Consider the following 22,855-nt stretch of genomic DNA (forward strand, 5'->3'; position numbering starts at 1 on the left):
TTAGCTGTACAGATAGGCCAGAGGACAGTCAGTTCTACAGTAGGATCCTGGTGTGTAGAAGAAGGTGCTTTGTACTTGTGTGACGCCCTGGCGACCCCCACTCAACACCTTCCCTCATAGGGTTACACCGAGCTGACAAAACCCTAGTCACCCCGCCCTGGGTAGAAAAGGCACACCAGTGGGCGGGACCAGACGGAAGGAAAACGCCCACCTAGTGGTCTAGAGAATCCGGGGCGGGAAAAGAGCAGAGTTGAGAGTGCGGAGTTCGGAGTAGGAGTGAGAGAGGAGAGGAGAAAGTGAAGTGAAGTTCAACTGCAAGCCAGAGAGGAAAAGCGTTGGGGTTGGAGCCCCGGCGTGCTGGCTAGGTTGCAGACGGTGGTCCGTGTCTGTCAGCAGATGAGAAGACAGCTGCCGGAGATCCGAGGTGGACTGGGACAGGGTAGGGGCCCGCCGGTACCGACACCGGAGAACAGACCCGGAAACCGTGCACAGAGGGGGTACCTGGACCCTGAAGCAAGGACCGGAAGCACCGGGTTTGTTAATTCACCAGTTGAGGACAGGATTATAGGTCCTGTCCCACCCAAAGTCCCAAAAGAGCAGACCAGCAGCCCACCGCAGGGGATAGGGCATCCGCCAGGGCCCCTTTAGATCCCACGGGTCAGCGTATGCGGCCAAGGCTCCCACTCGTAGGTCTGGGAGTGGACTCCCGTGTTCCACAACGGGAAGTCCAAAGAGAATTAAACCGTGCGGAGGAAAGTGACACAGACCATCACCCCGGGTGAGGCACCAGAATACACCCGGCCGTGGTGGCCAGCCACTGGCACCTTGGTTTACCGCTGGGCTTGTGTGATTTCTTTGACTGTGAGTACACTAACATCCCCCGGTCCGACCGGGCGCGCCGGCCCCTGCAGCCACCATCCTCAGCACAGTGACACTGAGCCCCGGAGCATTCACCCCTACCCACGGAGGGTTAAAAACAACTAGCTGCTATTCCACCGCCCCCAAGTGCTCTCTAATAGCAGCGGTGGTACCCCATCTTACCACACGCCGTGGGTGGTGTCACGGACTATATAGAAAATTCAACATACAACCAGTTCCCCTTTTTATTTGAAGTGTCTGCGAGACCGTCGGGTCCGGAAATCCCTCGAGCCACACCGCGGATCCGGATCCGAGCAGCCCGGCTGCTGGCGTGGGGGCGGCACACTTGCACAAGTTTGGAACCCGGAGGTATCGTCCAAGTGTCCGGAGCCTACGGCTCAACTCTGTTAGAGCTTAGAAGGGTCCAAAGACTAAACGGATGTTGCCGAGGGAGTTCCTGGGGACGGGCCTATGGAATTCAAGAGGCTACAAGCAGTCTGAGGCAGTGATTGGACACGGGTAGCTGCGGAGAGAAGAACAGGAGTGAAACATAGGCTTAGGCTCGGCAGCTAGAAGACTGGGTCACAGGCAGCGGGCTAGGCAAAAGGAAGTACCACAGACAACAGCAGCAGCAGGACTGGATATTATTGGCCAGGTCTGTCATGAAGGTGAAAGTGTTTAATAAAAGTTCAAAGTTGTTTTACCCAGAGCTGTCCAGTGTCCTGTGTTTAATTGAACCATCCGAGATGGCGACAAGCTGTGGGGTGATGGATGCTGCCATGAAGAGTACAGTAAGTGTCACACCACCCACCCGAAGTGGTCTAGAAATACGACTCTCTCAGACGAAAGGGTGCAGAGCCCTCACGATCCGACGTCCAAACCTTCCTTTATTACCATTACGCATATATGTCATATTGTGTAGAACGTTTTTTTTTTTAGTTCCCTTACGAGTCTGCCCACTACCTTGACCATGCACAGATGATATGGGTGGAAGGGCTCCAGATCACAAATAGGCAGTCTGTAGTCCAGCAGAAAGTCCTGGGAGGCATTATCAGCGATAGTCAGGATAAGCTCTACAATTATAAAAAATACAATATTCAAAGATTGGTACATCCTAATAAACAAATATGTGATATTCTCTTTTATTTAATGTTGTAGGATTTGTTAAAAGGTCAGACATTGACTTCCAGGGCTGCTAACTGCAAAATTTAGACACCATTATTACGACTGACAGACAGCAAATTTGTAGACCTTTTTTTTTTTAATAAAGGGCAATTGCTTGCAACGCAACCTGTTACTTTAAAGGGAATCTGTCATGAGGTTTTTGCTCCCATGTGAGAGTGGTGTGTAATTTTGGGCTTCTTTCTCTAGTTTTGATATATTTACTGCTCACCTCTGTCTAAAGCCCGCTTTACACGCTGCAATATATCTTACAATGTGTCGGCGGGGTCACGTCGTACGTGACGCACATCCGGCATTGTAAGGTACATTGCAGTGTGTGACAGGTACGTGCGATTGCGATTGAACGGTAAAACATTCATCGCATACACATCGTACCTGTCTCTAGAATTGCACGTCAGATTGTTCATTGTACCCGGGGTAGCGCACATTGCAGTGTGACACCCCGGGAACGATGAACAGATCTTACCTGCGTCCTGCGGCTCCCGGCCCACAATGCAGAAGGAAGGAGGTGGGCGGGATGTTTACGTCCCGCTCATCTCCGCCCCTCCGCTTCTATTGGCCGGCTGCCGTGTGACGTTGCTGTGATGCCGATCGTCCCTCCCACTCCAGGAAGTGGACGTTCGCCGCCCACAGCGAGGTCGTATGGGCGGGTAAGTACGTGTGACAGGGGTTACTCGTATGTGCGGCACGCAACAAATTGAACGTGCCACACATACGATGGGGGCGTGGCAAATCGCATAAGAAATCTTATGCGAAATTGCAACGTGTAAAGCTCCTCCCCTCCGCTTCTATTGGCCGGCTGCCGTGTGACGTTGCTGTGATGCCGAACGTCCCTCCCACTCCAGGAAGTGGACGTTCGCCGCCCACAGCGAGGTCGTATGGACGGGTAAGTACGTGTGACAGGGGTTACTCGTATGTGCGGCACGCAACAAATTGAACGTGCCACACATACGATGGGGGCGTGGCAAATCGCATAAGAAATCTTATGCGAAATTGCAACGTGTAAAGCAGGCTTAAGGCTGGAATCACACTTACATATGACTCTTGTGAGGATCACATTGCATTGCCTGGACTGGCAACTAGCTCTCCTGAAAGGAGATGGTTAGCTGCATAAAAATACATACCGCTGACCCGCTCTTGTCTGGACTGCCGGTGGCCAGTCCGGGTGGTGTTGTGCGATCCTCATGTGAATCACACGCAAGTGCGACTCCAGCCTAACACACAGCCCACATCATTACTTGATAGACTGCATCATACACTGTGCATAGGCAAAAAGTTGGCAATCACTGATGGAGGGAGCTATTAATAGCTCATGAATATGAAGGATTACACTGCTGCAGGTTAGCTAGTCCTTGCAGTGATAATCTCCTGCTGAATAAACACTGTATTTAAATACTACAGCAACAAGCATTGAAGGTGACACTGCTGGAATCAGGATCTCTGCCCCAACATTTTGCTGTTTTTAGTAAAAATCTAGTAACAGAATCTTTTTACAGGGGTTGTCCGGGCATCAATATGAAGTTAGTGGGGGCACTTATACCTAACATGCCCACTGATCAACTGGTATTGGCCTCTGTGTCAGATAGAGGTAAATATTGGATGGAGCTGGACAGCACAGCTCCGTTCAGTATCAAGATTTGTACCTCAACTAGATCTCATACTGATGGCCTATCCAATTGATAGATCTTCAATATTAGATGCCCGGACAACCAATTTTATGGACCAGTCCCCCTCCCACCTCTGAAACCCTTCCATGTTATCCTTTCTCCAGCTCTCCATCTCCATTCAGCAGTGACAGGCTCAGATGTGCAGCAGCTCCATCACACTCAATAATGGATGGCCGAAGCTTCTAATGATAATTCCGGGCTGAAATGTCCTCTGCTGTAGTCGTGTGCTATGAACAGTCTGAGGCCACCAGTCAGATATATGTCCCCCTGCTTCTTTCCTCCATGAAGATGCTCGGTCACACTCGGTGAATGTGACTGTGAATAAACTCAACATGAATTTAGATACTAGCGGCATCCACACATTGCTTTTGTCCAATGACTGATTTTTTATACTGCTTAACAAACTCTCTGGATGGAACTACAAAAATAATGACTTATTGATAATAATCACTTTGCATCAGTTTCATGCACCATCTGGGCTTGAACCATGTTACTGCACACTATAATGCCTCCTGTTTAATGAATAAAATGGCAGTTGTTGCAGTGAAGACAAACTACCAGGAAAGTTGGACAAACAGCAGGTGGGCACACACAATGGTGCATTATTGACATTAATAATTGGTACCCAACAGCTTTTATTTAATATAAGAGATTAAAGTTCTGAGATTCTAAATCATTTTAATACAGCAAGTAATGACAGCAGGTAATCTGCATTACATTGTGATTACCTTCTTCTTCTGCCTGCGCCTCATTCACTGTCATGGTCAGTGTTTCACCCCAGACAGGGCTGGTAGTTGGAGCTTGTGCAGCATGGGAGATGCTTTGTGCTCCGGTTTCTCTCTTCTCATCGATGCTGCTCATTCTGCAAACAAGGCATGTAACCAGTAACTATAGGGAAGAGGTGCAGCCATCTACTGCTTACTATAGACAGATAGAGAAATACCATAGATAGATAGATACTATAGATACAGTAAGTACCATAGATAGATAGATAGATACCATAGATGGATAGATACCATAGATAGATAGATAGATAGATAGATACCATAGATAGATAGGTACCATAAATAGATAGGTATCATGGATAGATAGACACCATAGATAGATACCATAGATAGACAGATACTATAGATAAGTACCATAGATAGATACCATAGATAGATACCATAGACAGATACCATAGATAGATAAATAGATGATAGATGGATAGATAGATACCATAGATAGATAGATACCATAGATAAGTACCATAGATAGATAGATACCATAGATAGATGATAGATGGATAGATATCATAGATAGATAGATACCATAGATAGATAGATAGGTACCATAGATAGATAGGTATCATGGATAGATAGATAGGTACCATAGATAGATACCATAGATAGATACCATCGATAGATACCATAGATAAATACCATAGATAGATAGATACTATAGATAAGTACTATAGATAGATACCATAGACAGATACCATAGATAGATAGATGATAGATGGATGGATAGATAGATAGATAGATAGATAGATAGATAGATAGATACCATGTGTGACGCCCTGGCAAAACCAGTTAGTCACAGATAGGCCACGCATAACACCCTTCCCTCACTTAGGAATCACACAGCCGACCTGAAACACTAGTCACCCCCCTTAGGGAAAAACAGACACACCAGTGGGCGGGACCAGGTGGTTGGACACGCCCACCCAGGGGTCTAGACAGCCCGGGGCAGGAAAACAGTCAGTCATGCTTTAGATAGTTTGGTAGTTCAAGCTGAGAGGAGTGTGGGCTGGAGCTAGGTGTAAGTTGAACCTTTGGCTAGGTGGCAGACGGTGGTCTCCGTCAGCAGGAGACGGGAACACAGCTCGACAGATCCGAGGTGGACCGGGACAGGGTTGTAGCCCGCCAGTACCGACCCGGGGAACCGACCCAAAAACCGTAGCACAAAAGGGGGTACTCGGACCCTGAAGCCAGGACCGGAAACCGATTGAGGCCAGGATTATAGGTCCTGTCCCACCCAAAGTCCCTCATAGAAGACAACAGCCCACCGACAGGGATAGGAGGTCACCGCCAGGGACCATAGATCCCACTGGCCAGCGTCTGCGGGCACGGTTCCTTAGGCCACATCCAGCCGGGGGCGGACTCCTGAGTTCCAGAGCAGGCAATCCACCATAAACAAAGTCAGTGCAGAGGAAAAAGACAGAGATCACCAGCCCGGGTGGGGACCTGAATGTAACCGGCCGCGGCGGCCGGCCACCAGCACCTTGTTTTACCAAAGACTCGTGTGGTTCATTTACTGTGAGTAACCAAAACATTCCCCTGCCGTCGCTATACCCTGCACAAAGACACTGGGTCCCGGGGCAACCATCTCTACCCACGGAGGGGTTAACATCCAGCTGCCACTACATCTCCCCCGGGCCCCCCATAATGGCAGCGGTGGTGTCCCACCTCACCACACACCGTGGGTGGCATCACGAACTTAATACCGCCTAGCCCGTACATCTACATCCCCCCTTTTATTCGGCGTGTCCGCGAGACCCCTGGGTCCGGAGACCCTCGAGCCACCCCCCTTAGAAGGTCTGGATCCGAGCAGCGGCGGCTGCTGGCATGGGGGCGAAACACATGCATAGATAGATAGCTAGGCGATAGATTGGTAGGAGATAAATACATAGATAGATACTATAGACAGCTAGGCAGGCGCTAGATAGATACAGTAGATTGATACGATACCATAGATAGATAGATAGATAGATAGATAGAAAGGTTGATAGATAGATGATGGATAGATAGATAGGCTGATAGATGGATAGATAGATAGATAAATAGATAATGGATAGATAGATAGATAGATAGATAGATAAATAGATAGATAATGGATAGATAGATAGATAGATAATGGATAGATAGATAGATAGGATACATAGATAGATAATGGGTAGATAGATAGATAGATAGATGATGGATAGATAGATAGATAGATAGATGATGGATAGAGCAATCATTTGTTTTATTTGTAAACATGTTGCTTGTATCAATACTGTCACCAGGCAATCACTAAGAAATTGATGGAAGAGGTACTGGATGGGGGTTGTAGTCATGTCAGCATTGGACCAAGGTGATGAAATATTAATGCCCACTGAACCCCCTGAGAAGACAAGGAGGGGCAGCAATATCCCATTAGCAGTTCAACACAAAACAATTTTCAGACTGGATTAGCTGCTCTTAAAGCAAAAGTGTTTCTAGGCCTGAGGCCCCCAGATCATTACTGGGCTTCAGAGAATAGAATAACAAGTCTGGCGGGTTTGGTTAAAATATAGAAAGGGAGTAAAAAAAAAAAAAAATGTGTGAAGAGGAGCGGAAGGCCTGGAGAGCAGTAATGTCTGAGCCACAGACATAGATCACTGATTGTTAATACAGCGCAGTTCGTACATAGATCTGTTGTGTATTCTCTCATGTTGATATGGGATATTTTCAGAAAGCCTGATATCATACATATGGACAGGTAGTGTTCATCACAAACACAGAAAGTGCCATAATAATGGAGTCCCATGGCTGGAGCTTCTATTTTATAAATCACACAGAGAAAGGAAGGAATGGGGCATTGTTATATAGGATATGGGGGGGGGGGGGGGAATCAACAATTCAGCAATACAACGGTCACAAATTAGTTAAAGCCTAAAAAGTAACACTGAATGAGATAATGTACAGTATTTAATTATGGATCAGACTTATTTTACAAATGAATAAATACAAATAAATTCAAGACACTGCTATAAATAAATATATATATATATATATATATATATATATATATATATATATATATATATATATATATATATATATATATATATATATATATATAAAAATAATAAATATATATAAATAATATATATAAAGAACAACATTCCTTCTGGACAATATATATATATATATATATATATATATATATACACACACTGTATATATACTGCAGAGAGAGCTGAGGCTATAGACTACAGGACATAAACTGTATATTATACAATGGCAGGCTGCCTCAGGAATCCTTTGTGTAGTGAAAGTGGAATGCACTCAGTATGACTGTGCAGATCAGCTCTGGGCAGAACCTGGAAACAGTGCCAACAAGAACATTCAATTATAGAGAGCAAAAACTGCGGTGAGACACTTTGGGGGCATTGTTTTTACATAAATGCATGTACAGTATATCATTTTTGCAGTTGCATTTAATTAAAATGATGCAGTTTTTTTTATAGGCTCTATGTTACACAGTCTCCTGCAAACTGAATGAGTAAACTAAGAATTCATCAGTGAGTGAGTGCTAGAGATATACTTTATAACTCTTACCTTTCGCCTTAAAGTGAACCTGTCAGGTGAAATATGCACCCAGAGCCACAAGCATGGGTGCACATTGCTAATCCCTGCCTAACTGTCTTAACTTATATCGTATGCTAATGAGCAAGGGCAGTGGCCCCAAGGGCGTTGCTTCCCTTGCTAGTTGCCCTAGTACGTCCCTGTGGGTGTGCTAACATGCTAATGAATACGCAGCGTCGATGGATAATCTCACTCACCTCTCCGCCACCATTGCCTCCAATACTGGATTTCGGCTCAGTGCGCATGATTCCAGCGTCAAACTGAAGTAGTGCATGTAGCGCCCCTAACTACGTCAGGGTGCTGCAGGGAACTGCATCCTGTAACCCAGGGCCTACCCACCATGGTTCCGGGTTCCCATCAGCAGTGTCACTGACATCCGCACTACAAATCCCAACCATACCTCACACCAGGGCTGGACAGACACACCAGTGGGTTGATAAATTTGGAGCATGGCCGCCCACCTAGGGGTCAGGCAGACTGGTGGGAGGGAGAAAGTAAGTTTTTGGAGTTAGCCCTCAAGGAGTGAGGAGCAGGGGAGTTGAAGCTCCCAGGAAGGCGACAGATTGGGTCACAGACGGTGGTCCGGGACTACAGAAGTCGGGGACCGGTATTAGGAACAGTGGACTGGAGTGTAACAGACGCAGTCTAGGGGGACTGTTGGCACCAGAAAGCCCAGCCACCTTACCCGTACTGAGCACGGCGGGGTACAGAACCCTAGATCGTGGAGTAGCTTCAAGCAACCTGATAATTAGCCTGTGGAGGATAGTCTCTGTATGAACTTTCCCCAAGAGCTCAGAGATTGGAGGCTACAGCACACCGCGGGGGATAGGGTTCTCAAAAATACACAACCAACTAAAATCCCAACTGCCAGCCACCAAGAGCACAGCTGCCATACACACGGGTAGCAGGGCCCCGAAAGCTTCAAGCCAAGGCCCAAGGGGCCACAGCAGTAACACAATTTGTGCACAGAGGCAAGGCTCTGGACTTACCAAGTGACACTGTTGGGAGCGGGACCTGGACGGGTTCCCCCCGTAGAGACTGCGGTGCCTAGAGACTTTGGTTTACCATCTCTGTGAGTGTCTGCTTAATCCACTTCATCCACAACCAAGACTACCGCAGTGAGTAATCTGAACCCTGCAACCTGCTTCCCAAGGCCAAGCAAGCTACCCGTTCACCAAATCCTCACCATCCGGGGCCTTCCCTACCTGCGGAGGGATTAACACCTGGCTGCACCACAACATCTGCCCCGGTACTCCCATCGGCAGCGGCGGTACTCCCCTTTACCGCAACCCGCAGGTGGTGTCACGAACATTTATCCCCTGTAAATACCTTCTTTACATTCGAGGTGGCTGTAAGCCCCCGGGTCCGGAGACCCTCGAGCCACAGAAACCCCGGATCCGAGCAGTTCGACTGCTGCTGGGGCGATACATGCCCATGACCCAAACTCCCGGGTTATGGGCACTGAGCTGAAATCCAGCATCAAGCGGCGATGGCAGCGGAGAGGTAAGAGATCATCCTCTGACGCTGCGCATTCATTAGCATGATAGCATGCCCACAGGGGTGTACTAACATACTAATGGGGGAAACTTGCCAGGGAAGCAACGCCCAGGTGGCTAGTGCCCTCGTTCATTAGCATACGATAAAAGATCTTTAGAAACACTTTTTCTATACATCTCTTTATCTATACTAGATACAGGGATGGTTAGGGAGGGATTAGCAATATACACCCAAAACTGCTCATGGTTCTGGGTGCATATTGAAGTTGACAGGTTCCCTTTAAGAACTGGCAGCAAGATTTATATGCTCGCGGCCATGATTTTACTTACCGCCGCCCCCACCGGAAGTCATGTGCGTGATCACGTGACTATCGGTGGTTGCCATCGTAGCACAGGGTCATGTGATGACGCCTGCAGCTATGAAGTTTCACTTTCGTTTTCCCTCGGCCGCGAGCAGAGAGAAACAGAAAGTGACTTAATCTGCTGTTTACAGCTGTATAGCTGTGATCAGCAGATAGATAAGAGCGATCGGATTGCTGATCGATATAGCCCCCTAGGGGGACTAGTAAAATAAAAAAAAAAAGTAAAAAAAAAAGTTTTAAAAAATAAAAAAAAAAACTAAAAGTTCAAATCACCCCCCTTTCCCCCCATTGAAAATTAAAGGGTTAAAAAAAAAATAAATATACACATATTTGGTATCACCGCGTTCAGAAATGCCCGATCTAACAAAATATAAAATCAATTAATCTGATTGGTAAACGGCGTAGTGGCAAAAAAATTCCAAACGCCAAAATTACGTTTGTTGGTCGCCGCAAGTTTTACGAAAAATGCAATAACAGGCGATCAAAATGTAGCATCTGCGCAAAAATGATATCATTAGAAACGTCAGCTCGAGATGCAAAAAATAAGCTTTCACTAAGCCAGAGATCCCAAAAAATAAGAACGCTACGTGTTTCGGAAAATGGCGCAAAACGTGCGCCACGTTTATTGGACAAACTTGTGAATTTTTTTAACCCCTTAGATACAAGTAAACCTATACATGTTTGGTGTCTACAAACTCGCACCGACCTCAGGCATCATACCCACACATCAGTTTTACCATATAGTGAACACCGTGAATAAAACATCCCAAAAACTATTGTGCCATCACACTTTGTTTGCAATTTTTCCGCATTTGGAATTTTTTGCTGTTTTCCAGTACACCATATGGTAAAACTTATGGTTTCATTTAAAAGTACAACTTATCCCGCAAAAAACAAGCCCTCATATGGCAAGATTGACGGAAAAATAAAAAAGTTACTGCTCTCGGAAGAAGGGGGAGCAAAAAACAAAAACGCAAAAACGGAAAGTGCCCCGGGGCAGAAGGGGTTAAGCAAAAAATATGGTCATGATACACTGTTATAAGGCGAGGATCTGCTGCTGACACTGTTATGTGGTTAATGTCCCCAAATTCTCAACTAAGGTACCCCAGCCCGGCAATGATCCTCCTGCCTTGTATATGATCCCCATCCATATATATATATATATATATACATATATATATATATATATATATATACACACACCGTATATATATATATATATATATATATATATATATATATATATATATATACATTATTTATATAATATATATATATATATATATACATTATATATATAATATATATATATGTCCCTCACCCTGGTATAGCCCCCATCCTGATATATACCCCATCCTGATAAATACCACCATCCTGTTATATACCCCCATCCTGTTATATACCCCCATCCTGTAATATACCCCAATCCTTATAAATACTTCCATCCTGCTATATACCCCCATCCTGCTATATACCCCAATCCTGCTATATACCCCCTGTCACAAACCACCGGGGGGGTCACTCAGAAATCCCCCGCGCTGGCTACCAGTACGTCACAATCGGGGGGTAACAAGTGGGGGTCACCCCTCCTTTATACCTCCCGACCGACAGACAGAGCACGTGATGCGCTCTCTAGCGCCCCTCTTATAGTCAGGCCAATTATGGAATTGCCCGACGATAAGCAAGGAGGCCGCTATACTACTTATGCCGATTATTGAAGGGTCCCCGGTGAGAGTAAGGTATATATTCCCCCGACCTCCGCGGGCGGAATATATAAAATCTCCCCGAATCTCACTGGCCTCCCCACAATAATCCTTGGCACAATTCGCTGCCACCAACCGATTTACGGTAACTATTAGCCGAACACACAGACGTGGGATTCAAGATCGAGATAACAGAACAGCCCAAGATTAATTATATAATTTAATCAGCCTAAAGCCACACTAGAAACTACAATATATACAATAGGGAATCTACAGAATATACAGTTATGTCAGAGTACAGTTACAATCAAAGCATGGGTTACAAACAGGCATACACAGTTCCAGCAGTTACCTTGTTGCGTCTGGCCACAGGGGGGCGCTGTAGGCCAGGTTTCTAGGATCCTTCCCACAGATGTTTCCTACACGTGCCCCCAGCGAAAAGAACCCTGGAAAATGGCCGAAGTAGGGTTATCAACCTGGCCAAATCCAGGTCCCCTCCTACCTTCGTGACCTCACAGGGAGCACTGCTCCACCCCTGGCTTGAGTTATGGACAATATCCCAACATGGAATATGGGCCATAACTTTGCCTGGGAGCGTCGTAGGCGGACGCCAATGCTCTCATTGTGACAGCTATGAATTTAGCCACAGAACGAGGGGACTCATGACCTGTCTGCCAGTTCCCCATTGGCTGATATCACGCCTGGGGCATTTCCCAATGTCCTGCTCCCATAAAAAGGGTGTGCCGGCATCGTCCGCATGCGGAGACACCATTTTTATGGTTGCCATATTTATCGGAAATATGGCTTGCGAGATATGAACCATTTTTTACTGGAGTCGTTCTGTCTGGCTATTTCCATAGCCTTGCTAACTAGCTAGCAGCTCCTACTACAGGGTGACGGCAGGGAGTCATCCTGTGTCCATTGTTCCCACACCACCTCATCTCCATATCACAGGACATGGCCATGGAGGTGTAAGTGGAACACTGAGAACAAGAAGGGAGGGGGCACTGCCAGGGAGTGATGAGGGATTATGACTGGAGTCATAATTCATCTTCATATCCCGGGATTTGCCTCACACCTCCCCCCTTTTGAGGGCGCTAGGGGGCAGCACACTCCGGTGTTCCCCCGTGCGCCCGTCCGCGACCTCTCCTTGTCGGGACAGCCCGTCTGCGTTACCGTGGTCACGGCCCCTTTTGTGGCGAATGGTGAAGTTGTACTGCTGGAGCGCAAGGCTCCATCGCAACAATCGCCCATTCGTCCCAGAGACGGTGTGCAACCAGCTGAGGGGATTGTGGTCCGTCTCCACGATGAAGTGGCGCCCGTATAGATAGGGTTGCAGACGCTGCAGGGCCCACACTATGGCCAGGCACTCCTTCTCCATCGTGGAATAGGCAACTTCCCTTGGTAACAGCTTCCTGCTCAGGTACAAGACTGGGTGCTCTTGGCTCGCAGAGTCCACCTGGCTGAGCACCGCACCGAGGCCGAAGTCACTGGCGTCGGTCTGTACTACAAACGGCCGCGTGAAGTCGGCTGCCTGTAGCACGGGCGGGCTGGACAGGGCGTCCTTTAGGGCCCGGAAGGCTGTCTCGCAGTCCATTGTCCAATCGACTGCAGAGGGCAGCTTCTTCTTGGTGAGGTCCGTCAAGGGCTTTGCCAGGCTACTATAGCATGGAACAAACCTCCTATAGTACCCAGCGGTCCCCAAGAAGGACATCACCTGCTTCTTGGTCCTGGGGGTGGGCCAGGATGCGATGGCTTCCACTTTCTCAGGCTCGGGCTTCAGTGTTCTCCCACCTACCCGGTGACCGAGGTACTGGACCTCGCTCATGGCCAGCTGACACTTTCCCGGCTTGATGGTCAAACCTGCCCGGTGGATCCGCCTGAGCACCTGGGCTAGATGCTCTAGGTGGTCCTCCCAGGTGGGACTGAAGACGGCAATGTCATCCAGGTACGCGGCCGCGTACCCTTCAAGTCCCTTGAGCAGGGTGTTGACCATCCGCTGGAAAGTGGCAGGGGCATTCCTCATCCCGAATGGCATCACCGTGGACTCGTATAGTCCAAATGGGGTAATAAAGGCAGAGCGTTCCCTGGCCTTGCGAGTCAGGGGGATCTGCCAATATCCCCGGCTCAGATCCATGATGGTCAGGTACTGAGCCCCGGCCAACTGATCGAGCAGGTCATCGATGCGTGGCATTGGGTACGCATCGGCGACCGTGACCGCATTGAGCCCCCTGTAGTCCACGCAGAACCGAGTGGTTCGGTCCTTCTTAGGGACGAGGACTACAGGCGAGGCCCAAGCGCTGTTGGATGCCTGGATCACCCCCAGCTTCAGCATCTCGTCAATCTCCTGGCGCATGTGTTGCTGCACCTCCAGGGAGACCCGATATGCTGAACGCCGGATCGGGGGATGATCCCCAGTGTCCACGTGATGGACAGCCAAGTCAGTCCTTCCGGGCTGGTTGGTAAACAACCCCCGGAAGGGGTGTAGGGTGGCCCACAGCTGGGACCGTTGGTCCTCCAAGAGCTGGTGGCCAACCTCCACATCCTCAATGGATCCGCCTGCCCTAACCTGGGCTAGCATATCCAAGAGGGTTTCCGCTTCTCCCTCCTCGGGCAGGTTGCACACGGGGAGCGCACATGCCTCCCGCTCATGATGTGCCTTCATCATGTTCACATGGAAGGGCTTCCGCCTTCCACGGGCAGGGTCCAGGGTGACCAGGTACGTTACAGGGTTGAGCTGCTGGTACACGAGGTATGGGCCTTCCCAGGCTGCCTGAAGCTTGTCCTGTGGTACGGGGACCAGTACCCACACCTTTTGACCCACTTGGTAGGTCCTCTCACAAGCGTTCTGGTCGTACCAACGCTTCTGATCGGCCTGGGCTTGAGCCATATTGTCGTGTACCAGTTGCGTCAAGGCCTGCATTTTGTCCCGGAAGCGCATGACATACTCGATAACCGACACTCCAGGGGTGGCCAAATCCCCTTCCCAAGCCTCTTTCACCAGAGCCAGGGGGCCCCGCACACGTCGCCCGTACAGGAGCTCAAACGGTGAGAATCCTGTTGAGGCCTGTGGAACCTCCCGGTAAGCAAATAACAGGTGTGGGAGATACCGCTCCCAGTCACGCCCATGGGAGTCGACCAACATCTTAAGCATCTGCTTTAAGGTGCCATTGAACCGCTCGCACAGGCCATTAGTCTGTGGATGGTACGGGCTGGCCACCAGATGTCGCACCTGGACTTGCTTACAGAGGGCCTCCATCAGCTGGGACATGAATTGGGTCCCCCGGTCAGTGAGCATTTCCTGGGGAAAACCCACTCGGGAGAAAATCTCCAGCAATGCGGTGGCCACCTTGTCAGCCCGAATGGACGACAAGGCCACTGCTTCTGGGTACCGGGTGGCATAGTCCACTACCGTCAGTATGAAGCGTTTCCCGGAGCTGCTGGGGATGGCCAGCGGGCCGACCAGATCCACAGCCACCCTCCTGAAAGGCTCATCGATGATTGGCAGAGATACCAGTGGGGCTTTGGGGCGTGGCCCCGCCTTCCCCACTCTCTGACAGGTTTCACACGAACGGCAGTAGGCAGCCACATCGGCCCCCATTTTTGGCCAGTAGAAATGCTGGTTTAACCTGGCCTTGGTCTTAGCGATCCCTAGGTGTCCGGCCATCGGAATCTCATGTGCGATCCGCAACAACTCCGTCCGGAACGGATAGGGTACCACCAACTGTCGGTCCCTGGGCCACGCCTCCGGTGAACCCTGCTGGACCGTGGCCCGGTACAGCCGTCCTTGGTCCCAGACCACTCGCTCCGGGTCCGAGTCCGAGGGAGGCTGTGCCGCCTGCTCCTTAAGAGCTTTCAGGCTGTCGTCAGCTTCTAACGCTGCCTGAAACCCCTGACTAGATGTGGCCAGAATCGACGAGACTGTCACATCTTCAGTCAGTACCCCGGGACCTGTGTCCTGGCCTCCACCTGACTCGGCTGCCACTTGGTCAGAAGGGGAAGAGCTATCGGACCTCCGGGAGGCCCCTTGGCTTCCAGCACTCCCACTGCGGGTGACAGCGGCCACAGCCGCTGCGACCGTGGGTCGTGCCTGCTCCTCCTCCGTTCCTGACCAAGTCGCCGGTTCAGGCAGACCTACCTGGCTTCCTGACACCCCGGTTGTGGGGGAACCATGCACCGAGATCTTACCTGGGAGCACTTCCGCTCCTGGACCGGCCCCAATCTCACCTGCCTGTTCCCCTCCTGCAGCAACAGAACCCCGCTGTGAAATCTCTGGGGACCCCACATTTGCTGTGGTAGCCCCCACCCCACACACTGGTCCTCCCCCTGCAGCACCCTGCTCTCTGCTTATCCCTGCAGAGGGCAGCAGATCCCAGCTCACAGGCTGGTTACTTGTAGAGGCATTGTCACACCTTTCTCTGACCCCCTCCCCTGTCACAGCTGCAGCTGTGTGTGTGTCTATGGTGTCTATGCAAGCAGAAATATCAGAGTTCACTCCCTCCTCCCTTACATCATTCATAGATAACACATTAACATTGTCCGGAGGCATGTCAGTACTGGCTGAAGGTTCAGCCCTTGGTTGGGGCCCAAACTGGGAGGTTATCTGCCCCAAATCTGTCCCAAGTAGCACGTTTGCGGGGATCCGATCAGTTACCCCCACCTCCCTCACCCCTCGCCCTGCGCCCCAGTCCACATAAATGTCAGCAACAGGCAGCGCCGGGTCAATGCCTCCAATCCCGGAGACAGCGAGGGTTTTTCCAGGGATCAAGTCTTGGGGGGACACCATCTCAGGCCGCACCAGAGTCACCTCCGAGGCGCTGTCTCGCAGTCCTATGGTCACAGACCGGCCGACGGTGACAGGTTGGAAGCTGTCCAGGGACCTACCACCACCCCCACCCACACAATACACCTTGGGCGGCCCTTGGGACGGGGACGGAGCCGGGGCCTTGGGACGCTGAGGGCACATGGCCTTGAAGTGTCCAGGTAGGTTGCACTGGTGGCACCGTCTTGGCTCTGCCACGGGCCTGGAGAGGGGAGTTGAGGGGGACACCCCCTGCAGTCTAGGGGCAGGTGGGGCAGTCGCAGAATTCATCTTACCCCCTCTCCAGGTGCTGCTGGTGGCTGCTCTCCTGGCTTCAGGAGCCCGATTGTTGGTGTAGTCATCGGCCAGGGCAGCTGTAGCCGTGGACCCCTTTGGCTTCGGGTCTCGGATGAACTGGCGGAGATCCTCAGGGCAGTTCCACAAGAGTTGCTCCGTGATGACCAAGTCCAGGATCTCTGGTCCGGTGGAAAGCTGCAGGCCTTGGGTCCAGTGGTCGGCAGCTCGGGCAAGTGCCCGCCGGTGGTCAGCCCAGGAGTCCTTTGGTCCCTTCTGCAGGGTCCGGAACTTCTTGCGGTAGGACTCCGGAGTGAGGTTGTACTGTTGGATCAGGGCCCGCTTGATGGTGTCGTAGCCCTGATCTGCCTCAGCAGGCCAGTCCCCAAGGATATCCAGGGCCTTACCCCTTAAACGGGGGGTCAGGTATTTGGCCCACTGGTCCTTGTCCAGATGGTGCTGCAGGCAAGTCCGTTCAAAAGCAGTCAAGAAAGAGTCCAAGTCTCCATCCTTCTCCAGCACTGGGAAGTCCTCAACACGGACCTTTGGAAGTTTGGTGTCTCGAAGGTCACGTGTGGCTGATGAGGGCCGGAGCTGAGCTAGCTGCAGCTGGTAGTCACGGTCTGCCTGTCGCTCTCGCTCTCGCTCTTCACGCGCTGCCTGCCGCTCTCGCTCCGCAGCCTCACGCTCTGCGTGCCGCTCCGCAGCCTCAGCGTCACGCGCTGCCTGCCGCTCTGCCCTGCGCTCTGCCAGGAGTTCCTTGTAGCCCTTCTGGTCTCCAGCCTGGAGAAGGGCCATAGCCATTTGAAGAAGGCTATCCGAGCCTCCCAGGCTCGGTGGAATGGCACGTGGTGATCTGCGGCACGCTGCAGAGCTAGGCGATTCACTGTCCCTTTCAGAGCGGAGGGCTGGCATCTGGCTCGTTGAGGAACCTTGGGTGAGCTGCTCCTCATCTTGTCCATAATTGCCAGGTTGTGCAATGTCCTCGGCAGAACGGTTTTCTGGCGTCGAGCTCCTGGAGGACTCGTGGGCAACCTCCTCATTGCTGTCCACAGCACCGTCCTCCCTCTCTTCGGCTCCTGCCTTAGCATTGGCCAGTTGCATAGCTCTGCTCCTGGTGCCATCAGCCATTCTTGCAGACTTTTGGTCACTGACACAGAACTGACACCTGATGCCTCCACACACCTTACAGTATCTGCACTCTGACACTCTAGTGTTGAGCTAGTCTGAAGACCCCAGCAGCCACAGCTGCTGCAGGCAGTCTTTAGTGTCTGGGAGTATGGGTCTCACACTCACACACACTATTATCTCGATCACACCGCTATGCCACCAATATGTCACAAACCACCGGGGGGGTCACTCAGAAATCCCCCGCGCTGGCTACCAGTACGTCACAATCGGGGGGTAACAAGTGGGGGTCACCCCTCCTTTATACCTCCCGACCGACAGACAGAGCACGTGATGCGCTCTCTAGCGCCCCTCTTATAGTCAGGCCAATTATGGAATTGCCCGACGATAAGCAAGGAGGCCGCTATACTACTTATGCCGATTATTGAAGGGTCCCCGGTGAGAGTAAGGTATATATTCCCCCGACCTCCGCGGGCGGAATATATAAAATCTCCCCGAATCTCACTGGCCTCCCCACAATAATCCTTGGCACAATTCGCTGCCACCAACCGATTTACGGTAACTATTAGCCGAACACACAGACGTGGGATTCAAGATCGAGATAACAGAACAGCCCAAGATTAATTATATAATTTAATCAGCCTAAAGCCACACTAGAAACTACAATATATACAATAGGGAATCTACAGAATATACAGTTATGTCAGAGTACAGTTACAATCAAAGCATGGGTTACAAACAGGCATACACAGTTCCAGCAGTTACCTTGTTGCGTCTGGCCACAGGGGGGCGCTGTAGGCCAGGTTTCTAGGATCCTTCCCACAGATGTTTCCTACACGTGCCCCCAGCGAAAAGAACCCTGGAAAATGGCCGAAGTAGGGTTATCAACCTGGCCAAATCCAGGTCCCCTCCTACCTTCGTGACCTCACAGGGAGCACTGCTCCACCCCTGGCTTGAGTTATGGACAATATCCCAACATGGAATATGGGCCATAACTTTACCTGGGAGCGTCGTAGGCGGACGCCAATGCTCTCATTGTGACAGCTATGAATTTAGCCACAGAACGAGGGGACTCATGACCTGTCTGCCAGTTCCCCATTGGCTGATATCACGCCTGGGGCATTTCCCAATGTCCTGCTCCCATAAAAAGGGTGTGCCGGCATCGTCCGCACGCGGAGACACCATTTTTATGGTTGCCATATTTATCGGAAATATGGCTTGCGAGATATGAACCATTTTTTACTGGAGTCGTTCTGTCTGGCTATTTCCATAGCCTTGCTAACTAGCTAGCAGCTCCTACTACAGGGTGACGGCAGGGAGTCATCCTGTGTCCATTGTTCCCACACCACCTCATCTCCATATCACAGGACATGGCCATGGAGGTGTAAGTGGAACACTGAGAACAAGAAGGGAGGGGGCACTGCCAGGGAGTGATGAGGGATTATGACTGGAGTCATAATTCATCTTCATATCCCGGGATTTGCCTCACACCCCCATCCTGCTAACTACCCTCATCTTGCTAACTACCCCCATCCTGATAAATACTTCCATCCTGCTATATACCCCCATCATGCTATATACCCCCATCCTGCTATATACCCCCATCCTGTTATATACCCCCATCCTGTTATATACCCCCATCCTGTTATATACCCCCATCCTGCTATATACCCCCATCCTGCTATATACCCCCATCCTGCTATATACCCCCATCCTGCTAACTACCCTCATCTTGATAACTACCCCCATCCTGATAAATACTTCCATCCTGCTATATACCCCCATCCTGCTATATACCCCCATCCTGCTATATACCCCCATCCTGTTATATACCCCCATCCTGTTATATACCCCCATCCTTATAAATACTTCCATCCTGCTATATACCCCCATCCTGCTATATACCCCCATCCTGCTAACTACCCTCATCCTGCTTACTACCCCCATCCTGATAAATACTTCCATCTTGCTATATACCCCCATCCTGCTATATACCCCCATCGTGCTATATACCCCCATCCTGCTAATTACCCCCATCCTGCTAATTACCCCAATCCTTATAAATACTTCCATCCTGCTATATACCCCCATCCTGCTATATACCCCCATCCTGTTATATACCCCCATCCTGTTATATACCCCCATCCTGTTATATACCCCCATCCTGGTATACGCCCTCATCCTGCTAAATACCCCCATCCTGGTATATGCCCTGTATCCTATGGCACAGAAAACAATAAACATTTATACTCACCTTTCCTCACTCCAGCAGCATCTACCATCTTCCTGTGTGTCAGCAGCAGCGCCGCTGACCTGTGTGGAGCCGTCACTGTTCCCCTGCAGCATCGCAATGTCCTCCTGTCTGCCGCCCGCTGATGTGTGTGGAGCCATGTGCGCACAGCGATGACGTCATCTCTGTGCTCACCGCTCTCTACACAGATCAGCAAGTCGTCAGACAGGAGGACATCGCGAAACTGCAGGGACCGGTGAGTATACCGTACTTATTCACTGTACCCCACGCTGATGATGATGTACGGGGGGCAGTGAATATAGCCGCACATCATCACGTAGTTACCAGGGGTGATCACGCGGGCCGGCTGTTAATTATGTGTGGCGCCCTGGACTAGCCAGGTCGTCACAGGTACTACAACATACACCCCCACCCTGAGACAGGCACATCAGCCAGACACAAAATCCCTGTTGCCTCCCTCCAGGGGCTGATGTTTACACCAGGTGGGGTGGAGCCAGGCGGTTGGCCCCACCCACTGAGGAGTACAAGTGAAGTGAAGCCAGCACACACAGGCAGGGCCTACGGACCCCGACCAGGCTTGGAGTCGCCATTAGAGGTCAAATCCGTCAGTGAACGGAACCCCAGGGGTTTCCTAACAGCCAAGACCCGATTGAAGGCAACCGTCCAACCAACAGAAGGAAATACAGCTGCTGCCACAGCTAGAGTTCCAAGGGCCAGAGCCTGTGGGCAAAAGGGCTCCTCCGGCTCATATATACGCTGGGGAGCGGGTTACCGGTGGGAATCCATCGGGACTGAACATACACAAAGGTGCAGGGAAAGGCAGCCACCACTAACCGTCCAGGAGAAGCCACAGCAGCCGGCTGCGGAACCCGTCCATCCAGCCGTTTGGTTTACCAGAGACTTTGCGTACCTTTGTGGCTGAGTGAGTACTACCGTGACGTCTGGCACCGCGCTGCGCAGTCCAAGCAACCCTGCACCCATCCAACCCTGCCTCCCCATCATCTCACCGGGCCCCGGGACCACCAACCCCTACCCACGGAGGGGGAAAACAACATCCCAGCTGCTCCCTGCCATCGCTCCCGGGATCCCTGTCACCAGCAGCGGTGGTGCCCAACCTCACCACAACCCGTGGGTGGCGTCACGGACCAAATCCCCAAACCAAACTACCCCCTTTCACTCACGGGCAAGGAGCGCCGCTCGAGTCCCCGGATCCGGCCCACCACTCGAGCCACCGAGCAACCATCGCATCAGCGCTGGACCCGAGCGTTAGCGAGCGCAGCGCAGCAGCGTCCTTCCCCGTCCGCGACAACTTGGCGTCACAAACAGGATCTTACCGTTCTGCCGGCTGGTGCGCCTTGTGCCCCGCCGGCGGTGTCCGGCCGAAAAAATTCAGAATCCGCCATCTTGGGCGCGAAGATTTTCCCGCTTGAGCGTCTTCTCAAGCAGTGGAGGCGTGAAAGCCGAAGCCCCGCCCCTGAAGAGGAGGTGCCGAGAAAAGACCAAGGGGGGATGGATGGCGTCCGGCCGCATGTAAACCGAGGCCGTGAAAGCAGGGACGCCAGGACTCTGTAAAAAACCCGGTTCCTGGAACCCTGAAGCCGCGACACCATGTCAGCCCCGCCTGCACCGCCCGAGGCCCAGCAGCCCCCGCCCGGGACCGTGGCATGGAGGAGGGCCCGAGTAACTGAGTCTAACCAACGTCATCGGAATCAGATACGTCTCCAGGCGGAGCAGTGGACCACCGAGGTGGAAGCGCTGGTTGCGATTGCCCAGAGGCACGAGATGGGAGCCGACGTGACGGAGCTGGTGAGTGACCCACGCCTCCATGTCCCACAGGGACCGGCCACTGCGGCTGGGAGACCTGGTCCGATCCTGGCCCTTGTACCATCCCTGCCACTACCCATGGGGCTCCCCAGCGCTAACTTGCCTGACCTGCTGCCCCGTGCTACGGCGGTGGGACCCGAAATGCTGAGTGCCGAGGGTCCAGAGGTCGGAGAGCTTGAGGGGGCTGCAGGCCCGGATGCTGCTGCGACTGGTAACGACTCACCTGGCGCAGAGGAGAAGAAGGCCCCGGTAGTCCGCCTGGCCCTAGAGGGAGCGCATGACCGTAAGGGGGTTAGGAGTGACGATTCCGGACCTGATACAGAGCCAGCTTTGGAGTCCGAGGAAGCGGGTGAGAGTCTTCGTCACGGCAGTGGGCTGGTAGCTTTCTATGTCCTGCGCGCCGGTGGAAATGGATACCGGGCGGCCCTTTCCCAACAGGCCTGCTACCGCATGTTTGAAATATTGGCAGCGGAGGGTGAGGCTCCCTCAGAGGAAGAGTCGGAGTAGGCAGCGGTCCTTCCGTTGCACCGTTGTCCCCGTTGGGACCACCAGTACCGTAACCTGTTATATGTTGAATGTGTAAATGAGTAAATGAATGAATCAACCGAGAAAGTAACCTGATTGACACCGTGATTGACCCGGCCGTTGCCGGCAAGTTGTCCCCGTAGGGATCCTTTGTACCGTTGGCACGTGGAACTCTTCATGGACATGCCTGAGAACTTGCAGGGCACCCACGAACTGGTGGGATTGTAAATAAGTTGGGGCATGTTTCCGTTACCGCCTCCGGAGAGGGTGATTTGGAGGATGGGCCTGGAGGAAAGAGATGGCCCAGGCCCGCCACTACTGCAACCGGTGGCGATCCTCCGGGGGTCAGGGGTCCCCCATGGACGTGGGGTCCCCTGAAGTGACAGCCGGGTGC

The 22,855-nt window shown here is 51.4% G+C and overlaps 1 protein-coding gene across 1 annotated transcript in view; it reads right to left on the bottom strand.

Annotated features, from left to right (window-relative positions):
• Nucleotides 1–22,855, bottom strand: part of CCDC33 (coiled-coil domain containing 33) — a 188,955-nt gene that overhangs the window by 133,174 nt on the left and 32,926 nt on the right. Inside the window, exons 6-7 of the mRNA XM_075343568.1 lie at nucleotides 4,436–4,569; nucleotides 1,822–1,931 (exon numbers count right to left, since the gene is read on the bottom strand). Of these exons, the coding sequence (XP_075199683.1) occupies nucleotides 1,822–1,931; nucleotides 4,436–4,569 (244 nt within the window). The remainder of the gene's footprint in view (nucleotides 1–1,821; nucleotides 1,932–4,435; nucleotides 4,570–22,855) is intronic.

This window comes from Anomaloglossus baeobatrachus, chromosome 4, assembly GCF_048569485.1.
Source record: "Anomaloglossus baeobatrachus isolate aAnoBae1 chromosome 4, aAnoBae1.hap1, whole genome shotgun sequence".
In the NCBI taxonomy this organism is placed as follows: domain Eukaryota; kingdom Metazoa; phylum Chordata; class Amphibia; order Anura; family Aromobatidae; genus Anomaloglossus; species Anomaloglossus baeobatrachus.